Source organism: Tupaia chinensis, unplaced genomic scaffold (genome assembly GCF_000334495.1).
Source record: "Tupaia chinensis unplaced genomic scaffold, TupChi_1.0 Scaffold000539_1, whole genome shotgun sequence".
NCBI classification, from domain to species: Eukaryota; Metazoa; Chordata; class Mammalia; order Scandentia; family Tupaiidae; genus Tupaia; species Tupaia belangeri.
The window spans coordinates 4905198-4915383 of record NW_006160052.1 but is presented as its reverse complement, the minus strand read 5'-3'; the positions used below and the strand labels follow the sequence as shown (position 1 = coordinate 4915383).

General features: G+C 44.7%; 1 protein-coding gene across 1 annotated transcript in view; it reads left to right on the top strand.

Moving 5' to 3' along the window:
* The window catches only part of SLC25A28 (solute carrier family 25 member 28), a gene marked incomplete at its 5' end in the record, with an annotated part of 13307 nt that continues 3121 nt past the window's right edge, over positions 1–10186 (top strand). Inside the window, 3 exon segments of the mRNA XM_006157409.2 lie at positions 1–60; positions 7552–7780; positions 8849–8905. Coding sequence (XP_006157471.2) covers positions 1–60; positions 7552–7780; positions 8849–8905 — 346 coding nt within the window.

The window sequence follows — 10186 nt, the reverse complement described above, 5'->3', positions numbered from 1 at the left end:
GCGGGAGCCGTGGCAGGGATCCTGGAGCATTGCGTGATGTATCCCATCGACTGCGTCAAGGTGAGACCTGGACCGGGCTCCGAACCTGACCTGGGGCTGACCCGACCCCTGAGTCCTGTCCGGAGCCAGGATCCCAGCTGAGATCTAGAACCGATACCGGTTCCTTCCTGGCTCCTGCCAGTACCACATGATTCGAACCGATACGATACTCCATGCAAGCAAGGTCCCAACTGGGAGTTGATCCTAGTCAGGAACCAGGACCTGTTTCTACCCGTCAGTGAGATCTGAATCGGGACTCAGGATCGCACATCTGTCAGCCACGAGACCTGGATCCGCCTAGGACTAAAAAGGAATAGGGTGGGATGGATAGGTATCCCGAAGCACAGGTAAGTGCTCCAAACTCGGTTAAGGTGAAGCCAGCTGTCGTGAATCGGATTCTGAATCGGATCTTATGGCTTGAGATGTTCTCTGGGCGATGGCTTTTACAAGCTCCTTTCTGTGTCGTGCCTTCAAAGTGAAGGGGCAGGAGCCCGAATCTGGGATCTCTCAGATAGAGGACCTAATCTTAACCCATGAGTGATCGGAAATCATTGTGCAGTCAGAATCCGGAGTTCTAGACTGGAGACAACATGGGAAAAATGGATTTCAGGAAAAGGTTTCGGTTTCTCTGTAAACCAAGCATGATACCCCACCTATTTCCTGAATGTGGAAATTGAGCTGGGATTAGGACTGTGTATGAGCATGTCAGCCCCCCCAGGAGAGAGATGAAACTGGTGATACATTTCTTTGACCACCTGAAGTTGACAAAAAGGGAACAGTTGCCCAGAAAGGAAGTGTGACCATACTAGAAAGTAGATGTGTGAAGAAAGTGGAATGAGATCAACAGACCAGGGAAAGCAGTAACAATTACTTAATGGCTCAGTTCACATAAAAGTAAAACTAATTGCATGCTCAGCTCTGCAGGGTGACTAACAGATACAGAAGTCAGGTGTTCTGAAAAAAGCTGGGTGAAGGAGTCAGTTACTGTTACAATTCTTACTCTTTTTTTTCTTTTTAAGAATTATTTTTTATTTAACTTTGTTTATTTATTTTAATTTGACAAGAGAGGGACAAAGAGTGAGAAAGTGAGAAAGTAAGCCACCAGGTCCAGGACTGGAACTGCAGTAAGCCATGTGGGAGTCCAGTGCCCTTAACCACCATGCCACCTGCCTGCCCACAATTCTTAGTCTTGTACATCAGTAAAGGTGTGCATGCCCTAAGGTGAGGACTAATGTGAATGAGAAGTAAATCTGTTGAGATTGGTGCTTCCTTTATGTGTTACAGTAACCACATCCCAGCAGCTCTTAGGTGTATGTTTTCTTCTCAGATTTGTAAAATGTTATATATTCAAAAGGAGGAGATGCAAAGTAGAGCTCTTCTCCTTTCCTAGGATTCCAGTACCACTTCATGTTCTCATTAAAATGTGGATGAGGAAATGGGGAAAGTGCTTATTAAATTTTGTGAATGACATTGAGTTGGCAGGGGTGTATTAGCGTATTTCTAGGTAGTGTCTAACAAGGGCCCTGCCCATTGAAAAATGGCAAATGCACTTGACTAAAATGACATTAAATGGGAAACATAGAAACAACCAGTACAATCTATAAAAGAAGTAACAATACTGAAATGTAAAATGAATCAGTGCAAATAAAAAAGATTCAGTCATTTATTTACCAGTTTGTAGATTGAATGACTGAGTTAATAATATTGTTTGGCCAAAAATTAATATGATCTAACTGCAAGGTAACCTACTGTATTTGGACTGGGAGCAAAGCGTAGGTCTAAGGTGCTTTGTTTTAGGATGTCTATCAAATGAAAAACAGACCAGTGAAAGTAATAAAAATTACTTAATGGCTTGAAAAATACAATGAAATAATGTGACTGCCTTAGGAATATTACTACAACCTATCTGTCATTCCATTATGCATCACAGAAGGCCATCTCCGTACTCTGTATAGTCACATAATGCCATTGTCGATGTAAACGTTGTACAGTGTTGGAGATGCCTTTAGAAAATTTGGTTGTGGGAACCAGCAGTTAGCGTAATGGCTATGTCGCTGGACTCCCACGTAGTCGACCACGGTTCACTTCCCGGACCCGGTTGCTTAAAACTCACGCGGGGCGCATGTGCGTGCGTGCCCAAGATCCCAAGAGGAGAATGGAGGAGAAGGGATTGCGGCGTGACCATCCCCCCTGGGGGTGATTTCTTCCTTTCTGTCTCTGTCTCTCTCTGTCTGTCTGGCGAGCGCATGCGCCCTGTAGCGAAAACCTCAAAAAACCCTGTAGCCAAAACCACAAAAAAAAAAAAAAAAAAAAGAAAAGAAAAGAAAGTTTGGTTGCATATCTTTAATAGGGACAGATCTTTGTACTGTGACAAGATGGAATTGATTTTTTAGTTATGGAGACCATTCAGAATAAAATATGAATTGAAAGAAGAATTCCAGCAATGTTTTGTATAACCACAGTATTGCTGGAATAAGTCACTTCTAGCCTTTCAGGTAACTACTTTGAAGAACAGTTCTTATTCATTTACATCACTTGGAATTTTTGTTTTTTTAAAAATCATTCATACCACATTATAGTCATGCCTCAAAGGCCTATATTAAAGAAATAATGGTTTAGTCTGAAGGAAGAAGACTTAGGAGTCTTCACAAAAACAAAACCAAAACAAAACAAAACAAAAAACCCACAAAATCTTATTTTCAGAGAATCGTTTTCATTTGCCATTAATGCTGAGATTAAATGACCAGTAAAAAGAACTAGGTTAGATCAGTATAATGCAGTAGGAGTGTGTAAAACCCTTTTCTGCAGACAAGAAAATAAAACTCAGATCCCTTCTCTCAGAAGGGGCTTCCAGTTCACCCCTCCTGTGGTTGCTCTTCTTTTACCATGAACAGATTTTAGGGAAGAAAAGCAGCCCCACCTTACCCTAAGATCGGAGGCAGGTATTCACGTTGCCGCCTAAACAGCAACCACAATGTTTGCAAACGAAAACTGATTTTGCCTCTTGGCATGTCGTTGGGTGCATCCCCAGGCACTTATCAGGGTCAAGTTGACTTAAAATATCCTTGGGAGGGACCAGGGGAAGTCAGCATAGCCTTGCTGAGCCATAGTTTTTTAGCCAGCTATTTTTCCATGGTTATAATAGGGAGGTTTGGGAGACCAGATGATTACATGTGTTTTTTTCTGGGTTCTCTGGCAAGTGCCAGCCTGTATCTATATGGACAGACTCTGCAATCAGAGGCAATCACAGCCCCTCTCAGAGTCACTGGCTAAGAACCCACCCGTCACCAAGGTCCTGTTTTTGGCCCTATAGTGGTGAAGCAAATAGCTACTTACATAATAAGGATAGAGCAGCAGGAGGTAAGTATTTTCCAAACTCCTGGTGTATGTAGTTACGTGTACACATTCACTGGGGAAAGGTTAGGAAATGAAAACACTGGCTCATTGGCTTTTTTGCCTCCAATAATAATAAGTATTCAATAAATGCCAGGTCTTGTGTGCCAAGCACTATTCGAAGTGTCTTCCATTCACTTATTCACTTAATCCCGGAAACAAGTTCATGAGGTAGGCACTATTTTTATTGTTTTACAGATGAAGAAAGGAGACAGAGTTAAGTACCTAGTCCAAGGTCACAAGAGTTGAAGTGGCGGCCCGTGATTTGAATGGGTGTGACGCTCAAGCTTTCCGAATAGCCCCCAAAAGCAGATTTCAGACACCAAGCAAGACACAGAATTTCACAGTAGAGCTTGTCCCTGAACATATGACCTTACGATTAATAGCTGATGGGACCAGCGCATAGTGTAATGGTTATGTCCATGGACTGCCACATAGTGGACAACAGTTTGAATCCCAGACCTGGCAGCTTAAATCTCATACCAGGTGCGTGTGCGTGCATGCCCAAAATCCTGAGAGGAGAATGCAGGAAAGGGATTGTGGCGTGACAATTCCCCCTGCAGGAGTAGTGGTGGGGGGGTGATTTCTCACTTTCTGTCTCTGTGTCTCCAGCAAGCACACACACTCTATAGCAAAAATCTCTTTTAAAAAATAGCTGAATATTTTATGACCAGTTGCCCATGTATACGAGAGGACTCCGAAAATGGAGTTTAAGTACAAATTACTTTTGGTGCAAAGGAATGCAGTGGGCTTTGAAATCCCTGCAGTTTTTTTTCATAATACACATTTTCTATAAACTTTTTGAAGACACTCATATTTGTGAGATGACTTACATGAGACATGCCACTGTGATCTGTAAATTCTTAGATGTAAACAAATATATCTTAAAATCATATCTGAATATAATAAAAAGTCTTGTATTTATATTTCTATATAGAAGGTCTTCCCAGTGTCCAAATCCTTTATAAATTACCCGTGAATTTTACTTGCCTTAATTCTTATTTTTGTTATTGTTTGTTTCTGTTTTTTAAATAAATATTTATTAAATTTTATTATTTTTCTCTTTTTTAGAATTATTTATTTAATTGTATTATTATTTTTTTTAAATTTGCTATAGGGCACGTGCACTTATGGGGGGAGGGTAGGGGAGTGAGAAAGCGAACCATTAAGTCTGAGATTCGAACCATGATTAGCTATGTAAGAGTCCCAGCACCTTAACCACCATGTCACCTGCTGGTCCCATATTATTATTATTTTTTAAATCTGACCAGAGAGAGAGGGAGAGGGAAAATGAGAAAGTAAGTTGCCAGGTCCAGGACTCGAACTGTGGTCAGCCATGTGAAAGTCCAGTGTCTCAACCACCACACCACCTGCTGGCCCCTGTTTTCATTTTTTATTCCAGATAGAGAGAGAGAAAAAGTGCCCCCTTGATGGCCACAATTCCTTTTCCTCTGTGTCTACTCCCGTCAGGATCCTGTCATGAGCACACATATGCCTGCGTGTTTTTCAAGCTGCTGGGGTCCAGATTCACTGTGGTTGGCTGTGTGGGATCTGGTTTCCTCCACGCAGCACTTAACCAAAGCACTGTAACGGCTGGCTCCATGCCTTACCTCTTTTAATCCCCACAACTGCCCTATGAGCAGCCTTATGAGTCTGCTTGGCCTCATATCATAGATGACAACTTGGAAGCTCAGAGAGGTTAAGTGACCTGCCCAAGCCCACACATGTAGCAAAGCTGGGGCTCAAACTCTGGTTTTCTAATTCACACATGGCTAACCTTTTCCCAAGACACTTACTTTTCTGCTAGTTTGTTTGGTTAGTCTTCAAAGCCAAGCAGTGGTTTTTCATATTGAAGTCTTTTTATAAATTCCTACTTAAGAGATTTCTTCTTTCTGCAAAGGATAGATTTATTGGCTTCCAAATTTAGGGAGCCACACTCATTTTTATATTAGCTAATGGCCTTCTCCATAGAAGAATATTCATTGAGTTAGAATTATTAAGTTATATTTAGATGTGTGTGCAAAATATTCAAAGTAATGTACCTAAGAGCTGGTAGGTGGCATGGTGGTTAAGGCGCTGGACTCTCACATGGCCAACTGTTTTCAGATCCTGGTCCTGATGGCTTGCTTTCTCACTTTCCATTTTTCTCTCTCTGGTCAAATTTTAAAATAATAAATAAATAGATCTTTGGGTGGGGGGGAGCTTGCCCACAGTCCAGTTTTCTCTTGGAGGTGAAGAATTCCAGGCCTCTGAGGCCAGACCTTTCAAGACTAGTTGCCCAATATGCCTTTGACTCTAGAAGAGCACTATAATTCTGAAGATTCCCTCATACAAGACAAGTTTTGAACTAGCTGATGGGAACATCATTGTTGTTGGTCCAGCTTAGATCTATAGACCCATGAACAACTTCCGATGGATTTTATCCCCTTGGGTAATGGGGAAAGACCAGTTAGCATGCCCTCTGTTGGAAATTCATGGTGATTTTTGGAGAATGGAAAAGAATGTGTCCGATTGTGATAAGTAATACTGTGTATTTCTGATCATCCAATGTCCAGTTTTGTGTTGACAGCAAGCGGGAGAAAATAACTCTAGAGACATATCCAATAGTTGGCTTGCAGCTAACTCCGACCTGTTAATCTGGTTAGTTTCTTTCTCCTTTGCTCTCAAGAAAAGGCGTTACTCCTGGATTTCAGCTGGCCCAACAGGAAGGTGCCAGCTTTAAACCCAAACTGAATGGAGTGACTGGAATGAAGCAGGAATTTAAATTGTACTTTGCTGTCAGTTCCCTCCATTGTTCATTAATGGCTGTACGTGTTACTTTCTGAACTGGTGCGGACACAGCTGTGTAACAAAAAATTCATCCATTCAGCGCACAGGTCTTACTTTTCTTTTCTTCGTGATAGAGCATACGTGTACCAGCACATGAGAGAGAGAGAGAGATGAGCACCGTCCATGAGTTGGAGGGGCTGGTACTGCGCCATTCCCTGCCTCCAGTCCTCCAGCGTCTTGGATCTGAGGCACTCACGCACGTGTCTGGTGTGTTTCAGGCCTATCAGGCAGAAGATTCCGGCCGTGGTCACCATGTGGGATCTGGTTTCTCTTGACAGTGCTTTACCTCTGTGCCATGGAGCTGGCCCCAGCAAACAAATCTTAAGTGCCTACTGTGTGCCAGGCACTAAACATCGATTTTATATGAATCATTAGTCTTCATGCTACTTTAGCCTTGAAATGGCTCAATAAACGAGAGATTTTCAGAGGCGATATGCCCTTTAGACAAGGTCTGTGATTTTGGAAAGTGTTTCAAATAACATTACTTTTCCAAATTTCAATAAAACTTTGTGCAGGAAACTCATCCAAGATATCTACCACATACTTTCTGTCCTAATCATTGAATCTTCCAGAGATTCCGAAAAGTATGTTTCACTAAGGCTGATTTTATTTGCTTGTGTCTATTTTGGGATTTGGTCATTTTGCTTAGAAATCTGGAAGGTCCTCCCGTTTTAAAGATTAGGCACTCCCCAACTTCACAGTTTCAGGGTAAATGTTCTTCCCAGGAAATCAGAGCAGCACCTATTAGAAATGCTACTTCTGCCAAGACCGAGATGCAGACCCAGCTGGCAGTGCCAAATAGTCTGGAAGAGTATTAAAAGAGGAGCCGTCACCTCATTAGTCAGGGTGGTGTGTGGGCAGGAGGCAGGGCCAGGATCTGGCTTTCGAAATCAAGCGTAGTTACGTTAAAGACCGGAAGTATTTGACTTCAGAATCCATTTGTGAAGAACTCATAGTCTGAGCTTACTAAGGCACAAAGAGCAACTTCTTAAACTCAGACTTGATACTTACTGTCAGGATATGAAATATTTTGTTGGAGTTTCAGGACACTTAGCACCTGGTGACATTCTCAGGGAAAATAATGATGTTCCATTCTTGGTCACAGGTGACTTGAACCATCCCAGACTTGGAAAGACTGGGTACAGGTTTGGAAAGTAAAACTGGATGCAGCACTTCCACAAACGACCACAGCTCTGTGTAGACGGTCTGCCCAGTGCCCAGAGCCCGCGTGTGGAGGGAGGGTGAGACGTTGGCATCGCTGACATTGCATTCTCCTTGCTATACTTTCAGACCCGGATGCAGAGTCTACAGCCTGACCCAGCCGCTCGCTATCGCAATGTGTTGGAGGCCCTCTGGAGGATTATACGAACCGAGGGCCTATGGAGGCCCATGCGGGGGCTGAACGTCACAGCGACGGGCGCGGGGCCTGCCCACGCCCTCTATTTTGCCTGCTACGAAAAATTAAAAAAGACATTGAGTGACGTAATCCACCCTGGGGGCAATAGCCATATTGCCAATGGTATTGAGCCTTCCTGTGCTGGTTCCCCCACTATCCCAACTCTGGGCTTTGCTGCTGTCAGTGCTTCCAGGCTCAGCATGGTTTGGAGCTGAAGCTTTGGGCTGGGGTAGGCCAGATCATAGGGGAGGGACATCCCAACCTGATGTTCTCAGACAACGGCTGCTTCAACCCCACCCGTCCTTCGGGGCACCTCAACAAAGGGTTACAGTCTCCTCCCTTACCTACCAGCTTGACTTTTCCTCTCATCTCCTCCCTGGCTTCAACTTCTAATGCCCTGGTAACGCGGCGACACACTGAACTGCCCCCATTGTATATTTCTTGATAGTCGGGTGGTGTCCTGCTCCTCAGGGCAGGATTGGAGGTGACCCAGCTGTCCAAGGAAGACACTAACGGAGCCTCAGCTCTTCGCCTCACCTTTTCAGGATCCCAACAGACCAGAGGCAGTTTTGTGTCATTGAAGACATGACAAGGCCTCGACAAGTGAATGGGGAAGGGCCAGGGGAGAAACATGCAGTTGGATATTGTGTGGAAGTAAAGGCAGGGACCGCAGCCTGGGGCGTAGGATGGTCTAAAGGCCAAGCTGAGTGTGCAGAGGGTGAGGGACCTGGATGAGGGCCAGGCAAACCGCCATTAGGATTTGCAGTTGAGTTGGGGGAGGCTGGTCTATGGTGAAGATCTGACCACCTGTCCCTTGTGTTCTCCCTCCCCCGGTGGCCGTGGGTGTGCTGGCCTCCCTGGGCAGCAGTGTCTCTGCTTCCTATCTGGGACAAGAACTGCATTTATTCTCAGTCACCATTGATAATATCCGCAAATAATACTGAAAACCTTGTACTCTTCTGGCCGTCCTAGCGTAGATGTGGCATGTACATTGGTGACCTACTAAGTTGATGGGAACCAGTATCTTCTTTTCTTGGGATTGGCTCTTGGTTCCCATCTCTCGAACTGGCTGGACGTTCCCTGGCATTGCTGTGGGTTAGCACAGTCGCCCCCCACCTTCGCCCGGTGCCGCAGTGAATTGGTCACCCCCTCTCTTGGCCGTACATGTGGCAGTTGTTTTCTCTTTTGCAGGTGCGGCTGGGTGTGTGGCAACATTACTTCACGATGCAGCCATGAATCCAGCGGAAGGTAATGACTCCTCGCCCTGTCCCTCTATGGGCAGCTGTGTCTCTGTCTCCTGGCTTTTCTTATTTCTGGTTTTCAGAGGGCCTTAGGGAGCACGTTTTGGCCAGAAATCTACCGTGATACCTTGTTTTGCCACGAGAGGGCACTCCTTTCACATTTTTGTACTTGGGAATTCCTTGGATGCGAAGTGTTTTCATTGGGATTTATAATAATTCATCTTTGGAACTTCCCTGGAAAAAGCTATGACTGTACTTGGCCTGCTCTTGAACTTTCCTGGAACTCCCTCCCTTCCATTTAAAAAATTTGATGTAGGGTGCATGCGGTCTCTGGAGAGAGAGAAAATGAAAAATCACTCCCCAGAGGGAATGGCTACAGGCAGTCTCTTCTCTTCCATTCTCTTGGGAATTTGGGAACCGCGCACGTGTGTCTGGCCTGTTTCTCAGGCCACAGGTCTGGGACTCTTAACTACACAGTTGGTTATAGGACCCAGCAGCCTTAACCACTGCACCACTGGGTGGCTCCTGAAAGTCCCCTTTGTAGTGGATTTGATGTCTTCTGAAAGTTTAGCAGATTATTTCATTTTTGTTCAAAAGGTGAAGATTTTAGATTTTTGTCATAGGGCACTAGTGGTTGCCAGAGAAAGAGAGAGAGAGAAAATGAGAAATAACCCCCACCCCAGGGTGAATGGCCACACCACAGTCCCTTCTCCCTCCTGCGTTCTCTTCAGATTTGGGGCATGCACACAGATGCACCTGGTAGCATTTTTCAAGCTGCTGGGTCCAGAACTTGATCTATGGTCTGCCATGTGAGAGTCCAGTGCCTTAACCACCACACCATCTGCTGGCTCTGTGAAGATGAATGTTAACTTTTTAAAATAATACCTTTCTTAGACCAGCCTACAGAGTAGTTAGGGCAGCTAGATCCCGTGTTGCCAAACAGTGTGGTTCAAGTCCCAGACCTGGTGACTTGACAGACAGACCAGCTGCTTGTGGTCATGCCCAAACTAGAGGAAGGAAGGAGAAATGGAGAAGGGATTGTGGTGTGACCATTCCCATGGGGAGTGCATTCTCTCTCTTCTATGAGTCCACACACCCTCTGCAAATTAAAAAATAAGTTAATTAAAACTGCCTTCTCGGGACCAGCAGTTAGCGTAATGGCTATGTTGCTGGACTCCCACGTAGTCGACCGCAGTTTGCGTCCTGGACCCGGTGGCTTAAAACTCACGCCGGGCGCGTGTGCGTGCGTGCCCAAGATCCCGAGAGGAGAATGAAGGAGAAGGGATTG